At 43.2% G+C, this 11138-nt stretch overlaps 1 protein-coding gene across 1 annotated transcript; it reads left to right on the top strand.

Annotated features, from left to right (window-relative positions):
• The first annotated feature begins 9353 nt into the window (after window positions 1-9353).
• Window positions 9354-10804, top strand: LOC109418772 (protein embryonic gonad). Its single transcript, XM_062857964.1, has 2 exons — window positions 9354-9560; window positions 9848-10804. Exons 1-2 carry the CDS (start codon window positions 9354-9356, stop codon window positions 10802-10804), a joined length of 1164 nt encoding a protein of 387 aa, XP_062713948.1.
• Window positions 10805-11138: the final 334 nt, after the last annotated feature.

The following is an 11138-nucleotide window of genomic DNA, read 5'->3' as shown; positions in this document are numbered from 1 at the left end:
GTTGGCGATATCGGGAGAGAACGGACGGAAGGGATGTCAAGAAGTCTGGGCCAGCAAGCAAGACAGAGTTAAGCGACTGACCTCGAATCTTTGCCGCTGCATCCCAAACAATGCGAACTTTACCAGGCTTTTTGGGATTTACTACCACCCCTAAGGGGAGGTAACATACTCTCTTTGGATCCGAGTTGAGCATTTCTTCCTGGGATAACTTATGCGCATATCCCTTTTCTTCATACTCCACTATCTGCTGTTTCAGGTTGTCGAATAGCTCCGGCTTCCGCAACAAACGACGCTCCAAAGATTTCATTCGGTTCTCCGCCATGGGCCTGCTGTCTGGAAGGTCGATGTGGTCGTATTTCCAAAGAAGTCCAGTTTGAAACCGTCCGGAGGGCAGACGCGTAGTTGTATCCTCCAGAATCTTCCTCGAACGCATTTCATCGCTGCCTTCCAGTAAAGGGGCCACCGCAACGCCAACGTTTTCTGTCGTGAAAAACTCCTTTACCAGATCATGCAAGTTGTCGTCCGGGTTTCGAGCTTCCTGGTATAGATGAAGGTGACACTGTCCCGTAGCAGAACCTTGGCCTGGAATCGGACCGTAAATTGTCCATCCTAATCTGGTTTTTGCTGCTGCCGGTTGTCCGATCCTACCTCCTCGAATTTTGAGGGGTATTTTAAGATGCGTATTGTCCAAACCGATCAGGATCGTTGGCACTGCGTTGCTATATCCTTCAACCGGTAGACCCCGGAGGTACGGGAACTGCTCGGATAGTTTACCGAAGGGTAGGCTCTGCTTGGGAAGACATAGTTTTTCCACGGTGTGAGCCGCCTTCAATACGTGTCGTTTCTGTGCGCCACGTCCTGATACTTCAAGACGAATCAGCTGTGAGTTTTCCTCTGTACGTTCAACTTCTCCGGTCCACTGCAGGCAAAGCGGATATGCTTCACCTGAAGCTCCCAGCTCACGAGCGATTCGTGCATCGACCAAAGTAGACGAAGACCCTTCGTCCAAGAAGGCAAACGTGTGGACGAATTTTTCTTTGCTATAGAGTGTCACGGGAATTACACTGAAAAGCGTGGTTACTTTGCAATCATTGTGGACGTTGATTGTTTCGTTTGTCGACGGATTGATAGCTGGAGTTGCTGAATGTGGCCGGCCTGGATGTAACAGCTTGTGGTGCCTCTCTTCAAATCCATCCAACCCACATGATGAAGCTTTACAGGGAAACTTGCCGTGTGCTGTCAAACACCGTCTGCACAGATGATGCTCCTGGACACGCTTCCAGCGGTCTTCTAAATTGAAGCTTTTGAAATCGTCGCATTCTCGAACTTTATGTCCAGGATTTTCACACATTGGGCACGGTTTTCCTGGATACTGCTGAGTTCCGGAACTGCTAGGTTGATGACGTCTACCTACGTTGTCATGTGTGTCGCCGTAGGAGTGAGCGTTCACAAAAAGCTTCTCTTTTCCCTTCCGTCTATCCGAATTAGCATGAGGTTCCTCAGTTGGTTGGTATGGAACTACGTCGCTTGCTGCGACTACTAACTGGGCCATGTAGTCCCCAAATGTCCCAAGGTCGACAACCGGGCACTTTTGCTTGAATAGCGCCCAATCTAACTTGATATTAGCCGGTAGTTTGCCGACTAGTTCCTGCAGTAGGGCTGGGTTGGAAAAGTGGGCCTGCTGACCGGCTGCACGTAGATGTCCGCAAAGATTCTGGCACGCGAGACCGAAAGAGATCAATGATTCCAGCTTTTCCGGTTTTGGGGCAGGAGTCGTACGCACTTTCTGCAGAAGAGAGTTGATGACCAAGTCAGGACGTCCATAGAGCGTTTGGAGAGTCGTGATGATCATGGGAACCGATGAAGGTTCCAGGAGAAGGCTTCTTACTGCTTCAAGTGCGTTCCCTTTGAGACTGCGCTGCAGGCGCATCAGGTTCTCTCCGTGTGGAAATCCACAAAGTTGCGTTGTGTTCTGGAAGCAGCTCATGAACAAAGGCCACTCTACAGGATCGCCCGAAAAGATAGGAAGTTCTTTGGGTACGATGTGTCTGGCGGCGAGTTGTTGAGCTGTCGGAGCACTAATCCACGGCTGAGACGGTGGGGCAGATGCAAGAGTGGAGTCGAAAGGCGGGACCGCTGAAGGTAGACTACTGTTTACAACCACTGTTGAAGCTATTGGTACTGGAGTGCTTTGGACCGTATGCACTTGGGGCACCGAAAACATACTGGACGACGAAACAAGCGGGAAATCAGCAAAACGCACGGAGGGGGCTGTTGCTGGGCGGACATGGGGAGTGCTCTTAAGCAGTGGATTGAAGGCAAATGCATCTTGACGAGAATGGGGGGGATCGCATGGTTCGGTCACAGGGAAATTAGGGTGTTCACTGAATGACGTACGTTTTGGCATATTGAATGTCACATTGCTTTGTAATGGTCTTATTTGGTAATTAGAGCACGTTTGACTCACCGAAATATTCGCTGCTGACGTCTGCTGCCCACTGGGTGATGATTCGAGGCCGGACATCTGCACAGGCTGGCCACCGGTGGGCTCAAATGACACCTGCGAGTGACCGCGGGCACATGCTGAGCTTGACATCAGGGCGGCGCGAATCGTCTGCTGTTCCGGGCAACTGCTGAGCACCGGGATTCGTTGACTGTCGCTTGGCATCGGTTCGCTTACTGCCAACGGTCGACTCGGAGGGAGGGTTGGCTTAGGTGGAATAAGCTGCACACCGCTGAACTTCCGCTGAATTTCTCGTAGGTCCACCGCGAACTGTCCTTTAGGAAGGGTTTGAGGTACCTCGGGTAGATCCCAAGTCGAGTCCAACGGATTCTGCGTTGGAACGTCCGGTAGAACATTACTTTCTTGGGCTCACCAATCGAGCACGAAGTCTGCCACCTTGATACATCTTGGCTAGGTGGCTGGTTCGGAGTGAACCCGAAAATGGGTTCGGCCGTCTGCCCAGACTTTGGTGTCGAAGCCGCAGCAAATGTCGTTGGCACAGGTTTGGAAACTGCTCCTGTCCGTGACGAGACGCCGGCGGGAATGTTATTACACCCGATGCCGGACTCCGTAGTCGTGGTAGGTTTATCCTGCAGCCACTGCTGAACCTTCTCGATGCTCGACATTGAACGACGGCTGCTTGCTTGGTCATCCTCAAGTAGCTCTGCGTGCATAAGGTCATATTTTTTAGAAAGATATTCCCTTTCACGCCGCAGCTTATCCTCAGCCGCTTTCTCCTGTAAACGGTTTTCCTCTTCGAGACGTTGTAGATCCAGTAAAAGTCTGGCACGAGCGGTAGAGCTTGTTGATCTCCTCGAGTGTGATCGAGGGGGTGGTGGAGCACGGCGCCGGCAATGATCACATACAACACGCTCACCACCGATACAACGATCGATTACAACACACGCGGAATGAATAGAACGCAGACACTCACTACAATGATCCATCTGGTCGTTGTCGACGATCGGCTGACCGCATGTGCAAATGTGTCTAGCCGCCGCCATCTTACTATGCGGCTATCTCGTTGGCGTCGATAGAAGCAACAGTGGATAAAAATCTAAAAGATTTTGTTGCGACAGGCGATCAGTTTTCGGAATTCCAAAGAGCGAACTCGGTTTTATGATGATGGAGTTGCTTTTAGCTGCAATTTATAATTCAACAAATTAATTTTAAGTACAATCTTAGTTCATGTTTTTAGTCGTTAAGTTCAATGGTTATTTAGTTTGTGTAATACAATATTTTCCATCTTTAAGCTTACATTTTTAGTCCTTCTACCGTATAAAACGTGATCCTGTCCAACAATTGTGTTATAAATTTTGTGTTGCGTATCGTGTGTATCGTAGTTGATAGTTGTCTGTATACTAATTGTGCTTTTCAAAGCGATCGGCTATGAAGCCGTCGTGTGTTGCTGCTCGTCGATAGTCTCTCGTGGGTTGGCAGTACTCACTGAGAGAGAAAATATTAGGGTTAAACCCTGCCGTCCTGAACACAAGCATATATGCATTTGACAGATTTCAAGTCACAGGATCTAGGCTCAGATTTGCTCGAATAAGTCACAATTGTGCGATTTTGGGCTTTTTTTATTGCAAGCAGTGTTGTTATGGTACAATCAGAACTGGTTACTCAAGGTTTCCAAATTTATGCGCCCCTATACTGATACGCACTCTTGGAAATGACGTCAATATTACGCCTCATTAAGAATTATTCTGGGAAAACCCCTCCATGAATTATTTTTTCACGAAATATTTCTGTAAATATCGTGGAAGGTGCATTCTTGAAGGAAATTCTTTTCGACAGGAGTTCAGCAATAATTCTCTTGAAGATTTCTCCGAGAACTATTTTAGAATGTTTTTTGTCTCATTTACTTTATTAGAATTTTCTGAGTAGTGTGCGGTAGTTCGGCAGTAGCAAAGTTTCGCGCGCTGGCTTTGCTAGATTTTTGCGATTTTTTTTTCTCTTCTCTCTGCGGGGCTCCGACGACGGGACGAGTGTGCGCGCGCCGTGGTTCGGGTCGGTTCCGAACTTTTCGCTTCCCATCGGCGCTAGTTTCCAATACACTTTTAGTTGATAATAAATATTTTCTTTCATTTTTTGCATTTACAAAAAAGAGTGAAAAATGTTAGTTCGGGTTCGCCGGTCGAGAAAAATCCGGGCGCCGACAAGTGAGTCGCGTTCAGTGTATTTCTGTGTGGAATAGACTAAAGGTTTCTGCTCCCTAGTGGAGTGGAGACGCGCGATAGAATTTTCTTTTTGGCTAGTTCTTGCGTCGAAAAGTGGTCGGTTGTTAACGGCGGTTTGTGTACACTCCCGTTCAAAAGTTTGGGGTCACCCCCTCAAAAACATGTCATTTTTTTAGGCCCATATCTCCGCCAATTTGCATCCGATTTCAAAACCCAAGGTTTCATTCAAAAGATAATAAGTCAAAGAAACTTTGAACACGATTTAAGAGAAACTTTTTCAAAAAAAAAATTGTATGTAAACTTAACCCAAAGCTGCCAAATTTTCTAAAAAAAATAATATAAACTTACGGCAGTGTCGCTGGAAGTTGGGTCGACCAAATTTTAAGATCAGAGCGGTAATATGACCCATTATCTATTAGCTTTCAACTGCTTTTTACAGAAGCTCAGCTTGCTCGTTTGCTGTGGTTTGATCTGTGGAGCTCGTGATAAAAGCATATTTTAGAGGTGTTTTGGTCACTGTTTTCGTAGTTGTTCGTAGTTGTGCTCACTGGATACGTGATTATAAGCTGATGTTTGTTATATGGATAGTTTTATTTGCAAACCAAGTGCCATCGAAATCAGTTAATTTGCAAAATAATTCACGATCGGGATAAACTTCACCAGGCCAGGCACAAGAATTTGCTCCGTCGCTGCTATTGTTCACAAGCATCTATTATTGTCATCTGTTTCGAGTGCGGCGTTAGCTACAGACAGCAGCATTTTTTTGTTATTGTCTAGAAGGGATCGAAATATCGCATTATGAATTCGACGCCCTGTCATGAATGCAATACTAGCATCACACGCAATGATCCAGTCGTTTCATGCAGTGCGTTTTGTAATCGCTCTATCCGCTATCATGCCGTTTGTGTGGGACTTTCTGTTCAAGAGGGACTTGCTTGCCTCAACAAGAGCATTTTTTGGGTATGCCACAGATGCCGTAACGAATTCGAATCCAGATGCTCGCGCATACACGTGCAGGATCACGAGAAGCCGGATAAGAATGAACTGGAATGTATTAAGCATGAGGTGAAAAAAATGCAAACATTGCTGAATACAGTCGTGCAACGAATCGAATCTTTCGATACGTCACCTCGCACGTCTACAGTTGAGCAGACCGATGAAAGCGATCATCCTGTAGCAGAGAGTTCGCGAGTGCAAACTTCGTCTGTCGTATCACTAAAAATGTTCTCCAGTGCAGGTACCGACCGGGAACTTGATAAATCACTGTTCATTTCAAACATAGCAAATGATGTCTCCGATGACAAAGTGAGAGAAATGATAATCAACACGTTAGGGGAAGATGACATAATCTCGCTGAAATGTTTAGTCTCACCATGGAAGGAAAAATCTTCGCTGGATTTTGTTTCGTACAAGCTCGTCATCAACTCGAAACGTGGGAACCCCTCGCCTCAAGCTTATAACTGGCCCAAAGGAGTAAGATGCCGTGAATTCAAGGAGCGCTCTAACGAAACCTGGCGACCACTGTTGTAATTGTAATTGTAAATGTGTTGTTTTAAATGTTTATAAAGCTATGTATGTAATTGTAATCGTTAGTTCATGCTAAATGATGAATGTTGTACTACAAAGTGTTAATTGTTATAATTAAAATGCATTGTGTTTTGTTAGTTTAATGCAAACAATCATTGGGGCTACATAAGCCTGTTGATTGAAACCCAAATAAATAAATAAATAAAAAATCTAGAAAAAAAGTTATTAAGTTAATTAATCCGTGATGTCATCGACCAAAAGTTTGGGGTCACCCCTCAATATCTATCGGCCAAAAGTTTGGGGTCACTTTCGTAAAACATGGAAAAGTGATTTTGTGATATCTTCGTCATCTATAGTTCAATTTTAATTATTTTTGGCTCATTTCAAAGATAATTAACTAAATTTACGTTTGATGTCTTCAACTTAACGTATTTAACGATTTTTGTATATAAAAATGTTATGTAAAGTTAGCACATTTCACCACGCTTCAAAAAATGAGGCAACTTTAAGTTAAGTTTTAGTATCTAAATTTCAACAAATATGTGTGGTTCAATGTCTATGCAGTAAGTATCATGCATTTTGTTTCAAATTAGCCAAGAAGAATTAAAAATGAATGAAAGATGACAAAGATATCAACAAATCACTTTTCCATGTTTTACGATAGTGACCCCAAACTTTTGGCCGATACAGCATTTTGAGGGGTGACCCCAAACTTTTGGTCGATGACATCACGGATTAATTTACTTAATAACTTTTTTTCTAGATTTTTTAGCTAAGTTCTGTAAAAATCAGATGAAAGCTAATAGAAAATGGGTAATATTACCGCTTTCATCTTAAAATTTGGTCGACCCAACTTCCAGCGACACTGCCGTAAGTTTATATTCATTTTTTAGAAAATTTGGCAACTTTGGGTTAAGTTTACATACAAAATCTTTTGAAAAAGTTTTTTTTAAATCATGTTCAAAGTTTCTTTGACTTATTATCTTTTGAATGAAACCCATGGTTTTGAAATCGGACGCAAATTGGCGTAGATATGGGCCTAAAGAAATGACATGTTTTTGAGGGGGTGACCCCAAACTTTTGAACGGGAGTGTATATTGATCCATTATCAAATCGTATCACCAACCATAGGTGACTCCCGGACTGACAATGTACCTTACCCTACTAACAAAAAATTCCTTCCTGAGACAAACGTGGAGATGCAGCGAGTCGCGGTCTTTATAACAACGTTTGTCTTACTAACATTCCCTTCCATCCTCGATGACCGTAAGGACGTGGCCGGCGCCGTTATTGACCTTATTAAAGTTGAGAGCTCTCGACCTGTGTACATTGAGAATAGTAAGCTAGTCCCAAGCCCTATTCATTGGTTCCTTGTGCAATTTCGATTGCTCTGGTCAATCACGGAGTAGCAACTACGAATTGTGCGGTCATCTATGCTCATGCTCATGCTCATGCTCAAGCTCATTTACTTTATTAGAATTTTCTGAAAGAATTCCTCCAGAAATTATATTGAAATTTCTTCCAGAAATTTTTCTTTGCGATTTGTTCAGCAATTTTTCTAAAAACTTCACAATTCTTTCTTTAAGGATTTTTTTTTCAGGAGTTCTTCCAAAGACTTACCCGATAGGTGAACGCAATAGAAAATTCTTTAGAATTTAAAAAATTAAGGTGACGCTTCAAGAATTTCTTCCAAGATCCTCCAAGCAACTCATGAATATGTGGATGTATTTCTTAAAAAACTCCCCCAGTACCTTTCCTGTAACTTCTTCAGTGATTTCGGCAGACATTTTTAAAGAGATTCCATCAGAAATTCCTTTACTGATTTCTCCAGGAATCCCTCCAAAAACTGATCATGAAATTTCTCCTTGAGATCATTTTCAGCGTTCCTCCACAAGTTTTTCATGATTTTTTTTAGGTTTTCTCTCAGACATTCCAGAAAATGCTCCATATCTTAAAAAACTGCTTCAGGATTTTTTGTAAAGAAAAATTTCAAGAAAAGGTATCTCCTAGATTTTTCTTGTCTACGGGATTCCTTAAGACAATCCTCCTAGGATTTCGTTGGAAGTTCCTTCAGGGGTTCATTTAAGAATTCTTGCAATAATTGTTTGTGCAATTTCTGATAAAAATTTCTGGAGGAATATCTGAAGCAATTCCTGCAGGAAACCCTGAAAGAATCCTTGGAGATATTTCTTACGAAACCGCAGAGCAATTTCTAAATACCATCCTTGTAGGAATTTCTGAAAAAGGAATTACTTTAGGATTTTAAGCGAAAACTTTTTGAAAGAATTTTGAAGAAACTCGTTGCTGATATTCCTGATGAAATCTCTAATTCCCTAAAAAAATCCATGAAGCGATTTTGGCAGTAATCCGACCACGATTTTTTAAAGAATCCGTGTAAAAATCTCAGGAAGTATTCTTGCTCAAATTTCTAGAAGAATAACTGGAACCCCAAGGATGCTATTGTAAGAATCCCTGAAGGAATTCCGAAGAACTTCGTGTAGAAACCTGGAGAAACTCTTTGGAAAGTCCTTGGTGAGATTCCTTTGAAAGTATATTAAGGATTTTTTCTAAGGATTTTTTCTTAAGGAAATTCCTACAGAAAATCACGAATAAAACTCTATGATGTTTTTTTTGACAGTATTCTCGGAGCAATATGTGAACGTATGTCTGAAAGAATTCCTGTGAAAAGACCTGGAGAATCGCCTAGATTTGCTTCTGTAAAGATCCCTAGAACTCTTCTGGGATATTTCTAAAGAAATACCTACATAAAGAAATTCCTAGGAAATATATCTGAATGAAATCTTAAAAAATCCGTGAGGAAATTTATAGAGTTATCCTTAGAAGAAGTGCATCTCGGACATTTAATTAAACACAGTTTGTTTTATAAAATTACATATGGCATCTGGTTGCAAGGATATCATAAGTTAAGGACTTAGTTATAAACCAACATTATTATTCAATACAATTCGTTTCGCTTTAAATTTCGCTGAATAAGCAAAGAACTGTGCTTCAGCCCCAAAGTAGCGTTCAAACCAATTCATCATTCAGCATTCTTGCACCAATATTTGTAATGCACTCCCAGCGAGAAAAAAAAACTCATTGAACCAGTCCAGTCCGGCCGCCCGGTTGCGACCGACCCGTCAATGTCACTGTTTGACGCGGCGACCACGGTGACCTCGTTTATTGAGACGTTTTCAGGAATTTCACGCTACTCAGTCACCCCAGAACAAAAGCATTCAATTTCGAGTCTCGATGACGATGACGACGATGATGATGCGGCGACGTCGAACAAGACTCTAAGATTGGGATGCTGGGCAGCAAGGTGCTGTATTCCATATGCAGCCAGGACGGTAATTGACTTGTGGAACTGGTTTGGTTGTCCCAAAATTGGCTTGGGCACTCCTTGGAGCGTCTTTACCCGTGTGGTGGTTGCCTTCATTCGGTGTGGTTTGACTTGCAGTTTGAACATTTTTTTTCTTCGACCGCACCACAGCAGTTGAATAGAGGCATTAAATTTGGTCTGTTTGCGACAATGCTCTGTTTCTCGCTTTTTTTTTTGTTTGCTTGCACTGCATCACTGAGCTGAGATCAATTGGCGAAACTAACTGCATCTTTTTTCTTTCTTTTCTCCTTGCAGTCGTTCTTCGGTCGCACGTACAATAATTTGTCATCGATTTCGGAATGCAAAAACAACGGCGAGTGTGTCATCAACAAGAAGAATCGCACCGCCTGCAAGGCGTGTCGGCTGCGTAAATGCCTGGTCGTCGGGATGTCCAAGAGCGGTTCCCGATATGGACGGCGTTCGAATTGGTTCAAGATTCATTGTCTACTGCAGGAGCAGCAAGCCCACAAAAATAACAACAACAATAATAGCTTGACCAGTAATAACAATGACACCGGCAGCAGTAACCATAATAGCACCAGCAACAATGGAAGCAGCAATAACATGTCGCCCAGTTTGCTCCCGAACGGATTTCTTCCGGCTAACTTTCTCAGCAACTTGTGCAACAATAACAATAATAACAACAACGTCACAGTGAAAAAGGAACTAAAAAGACCAAGCTCGCCGAGCGATTCAGGGGCATCATCCGCCGACCCGGAGGAAAGTTCCAGCTTCAAGGATCCCTTCCATGGAAGCAGCAATCGAACGACGATCTCACCAAAGGTGGAACTACCGGAAGTGACCCTAACCAAAATTAGTCCCAAGGTCAGTCGGACCTCGTCAACTTCTTCGTGCTCAACCAACACCACCACGGACAGCTTTCGACCTCTGATGGATCGAATCTCTCCGTATCTCCCTCACGGTCCGTATCGACCAGAGACCACTCCGTACTTCCCGATGCCTTTCGTCATGCCACCGGTGTCCCTCGCACTGATCGCCACAGGAAAGCACGATCACGAGCAGCACGAACCCATTGATCTTTCCATGAAATCGAAGTCGTCGAGCTCGTCTGGATCTCCACTCCGGTTAGGATCCACCTCTCCGCTCATAGCGGATGTCAACGACTCGGAAGACCTGCCATCTTCAGTGGAAGTTCCACGCCCGGTACCGCTGGATCTAACCTTCACGCGATCAAAAACCTTATCCGGGTGATAGTGATCGATTGTTGATTAAAGTTCTTAAAGTAAGATGTGATTGATAAATAATTATCGTTTTAAGCTCTTAAGTTAAGAACACAAACCCGAACACGTCGCAGTGCCAAAACATTGCCCACATTATTCACAAGAACAATTAAGAAAGATCCTCGCATTTGGAAATTGGAATAAATGGGCATAAAAAGAGGATATGTTTTCCTATGATAATTTTAAACTTAAATTGATCTACCACAACCAATAAGGTACTGGCCAGTTGATTCAAGGCATTTCTGCAAATTCAGCAAAGGAAACAAACTGTAAATGCTCAGTGATTTTGCGTGTATTCTCTTTTA

Source organism: Aedes albopictus, chromosome 3, assembly GCF_035046485.1.
Source record: "Aedes albopictus strain Foshan chromosome 3, AalbF5, whole genome shotgun sequence".
NCBI classification, from domain to species: domain Eukaryota; kingdom Metazoa; phylum Arthropoda; class Insecta; order Diptera; family Culicidae; genus Aedes; species Aedes albopictus.
This window is presented reverse-complemented; position numbering and strand designations above follow the sequence as displayed.

What these genes read in the sequence shown, in the direction of transcription:
- LOC109418772 (XM_062857964.1), top strand. Translation starts at nt 9,354, where the DNA reads ATGTCACTGTTTGACGCGGCGACCACGGTGACCTCGTTTATTGAGACG. An exon ending in TTCCATATGCAGCCAGGACG is followed by an intron (nt 9,561 to 9,847) that starts GTAATTGACTTG and finishes TTCTCCTTGCAG; the next exon opens with TCGTTCTTCGGTCGCACGTA.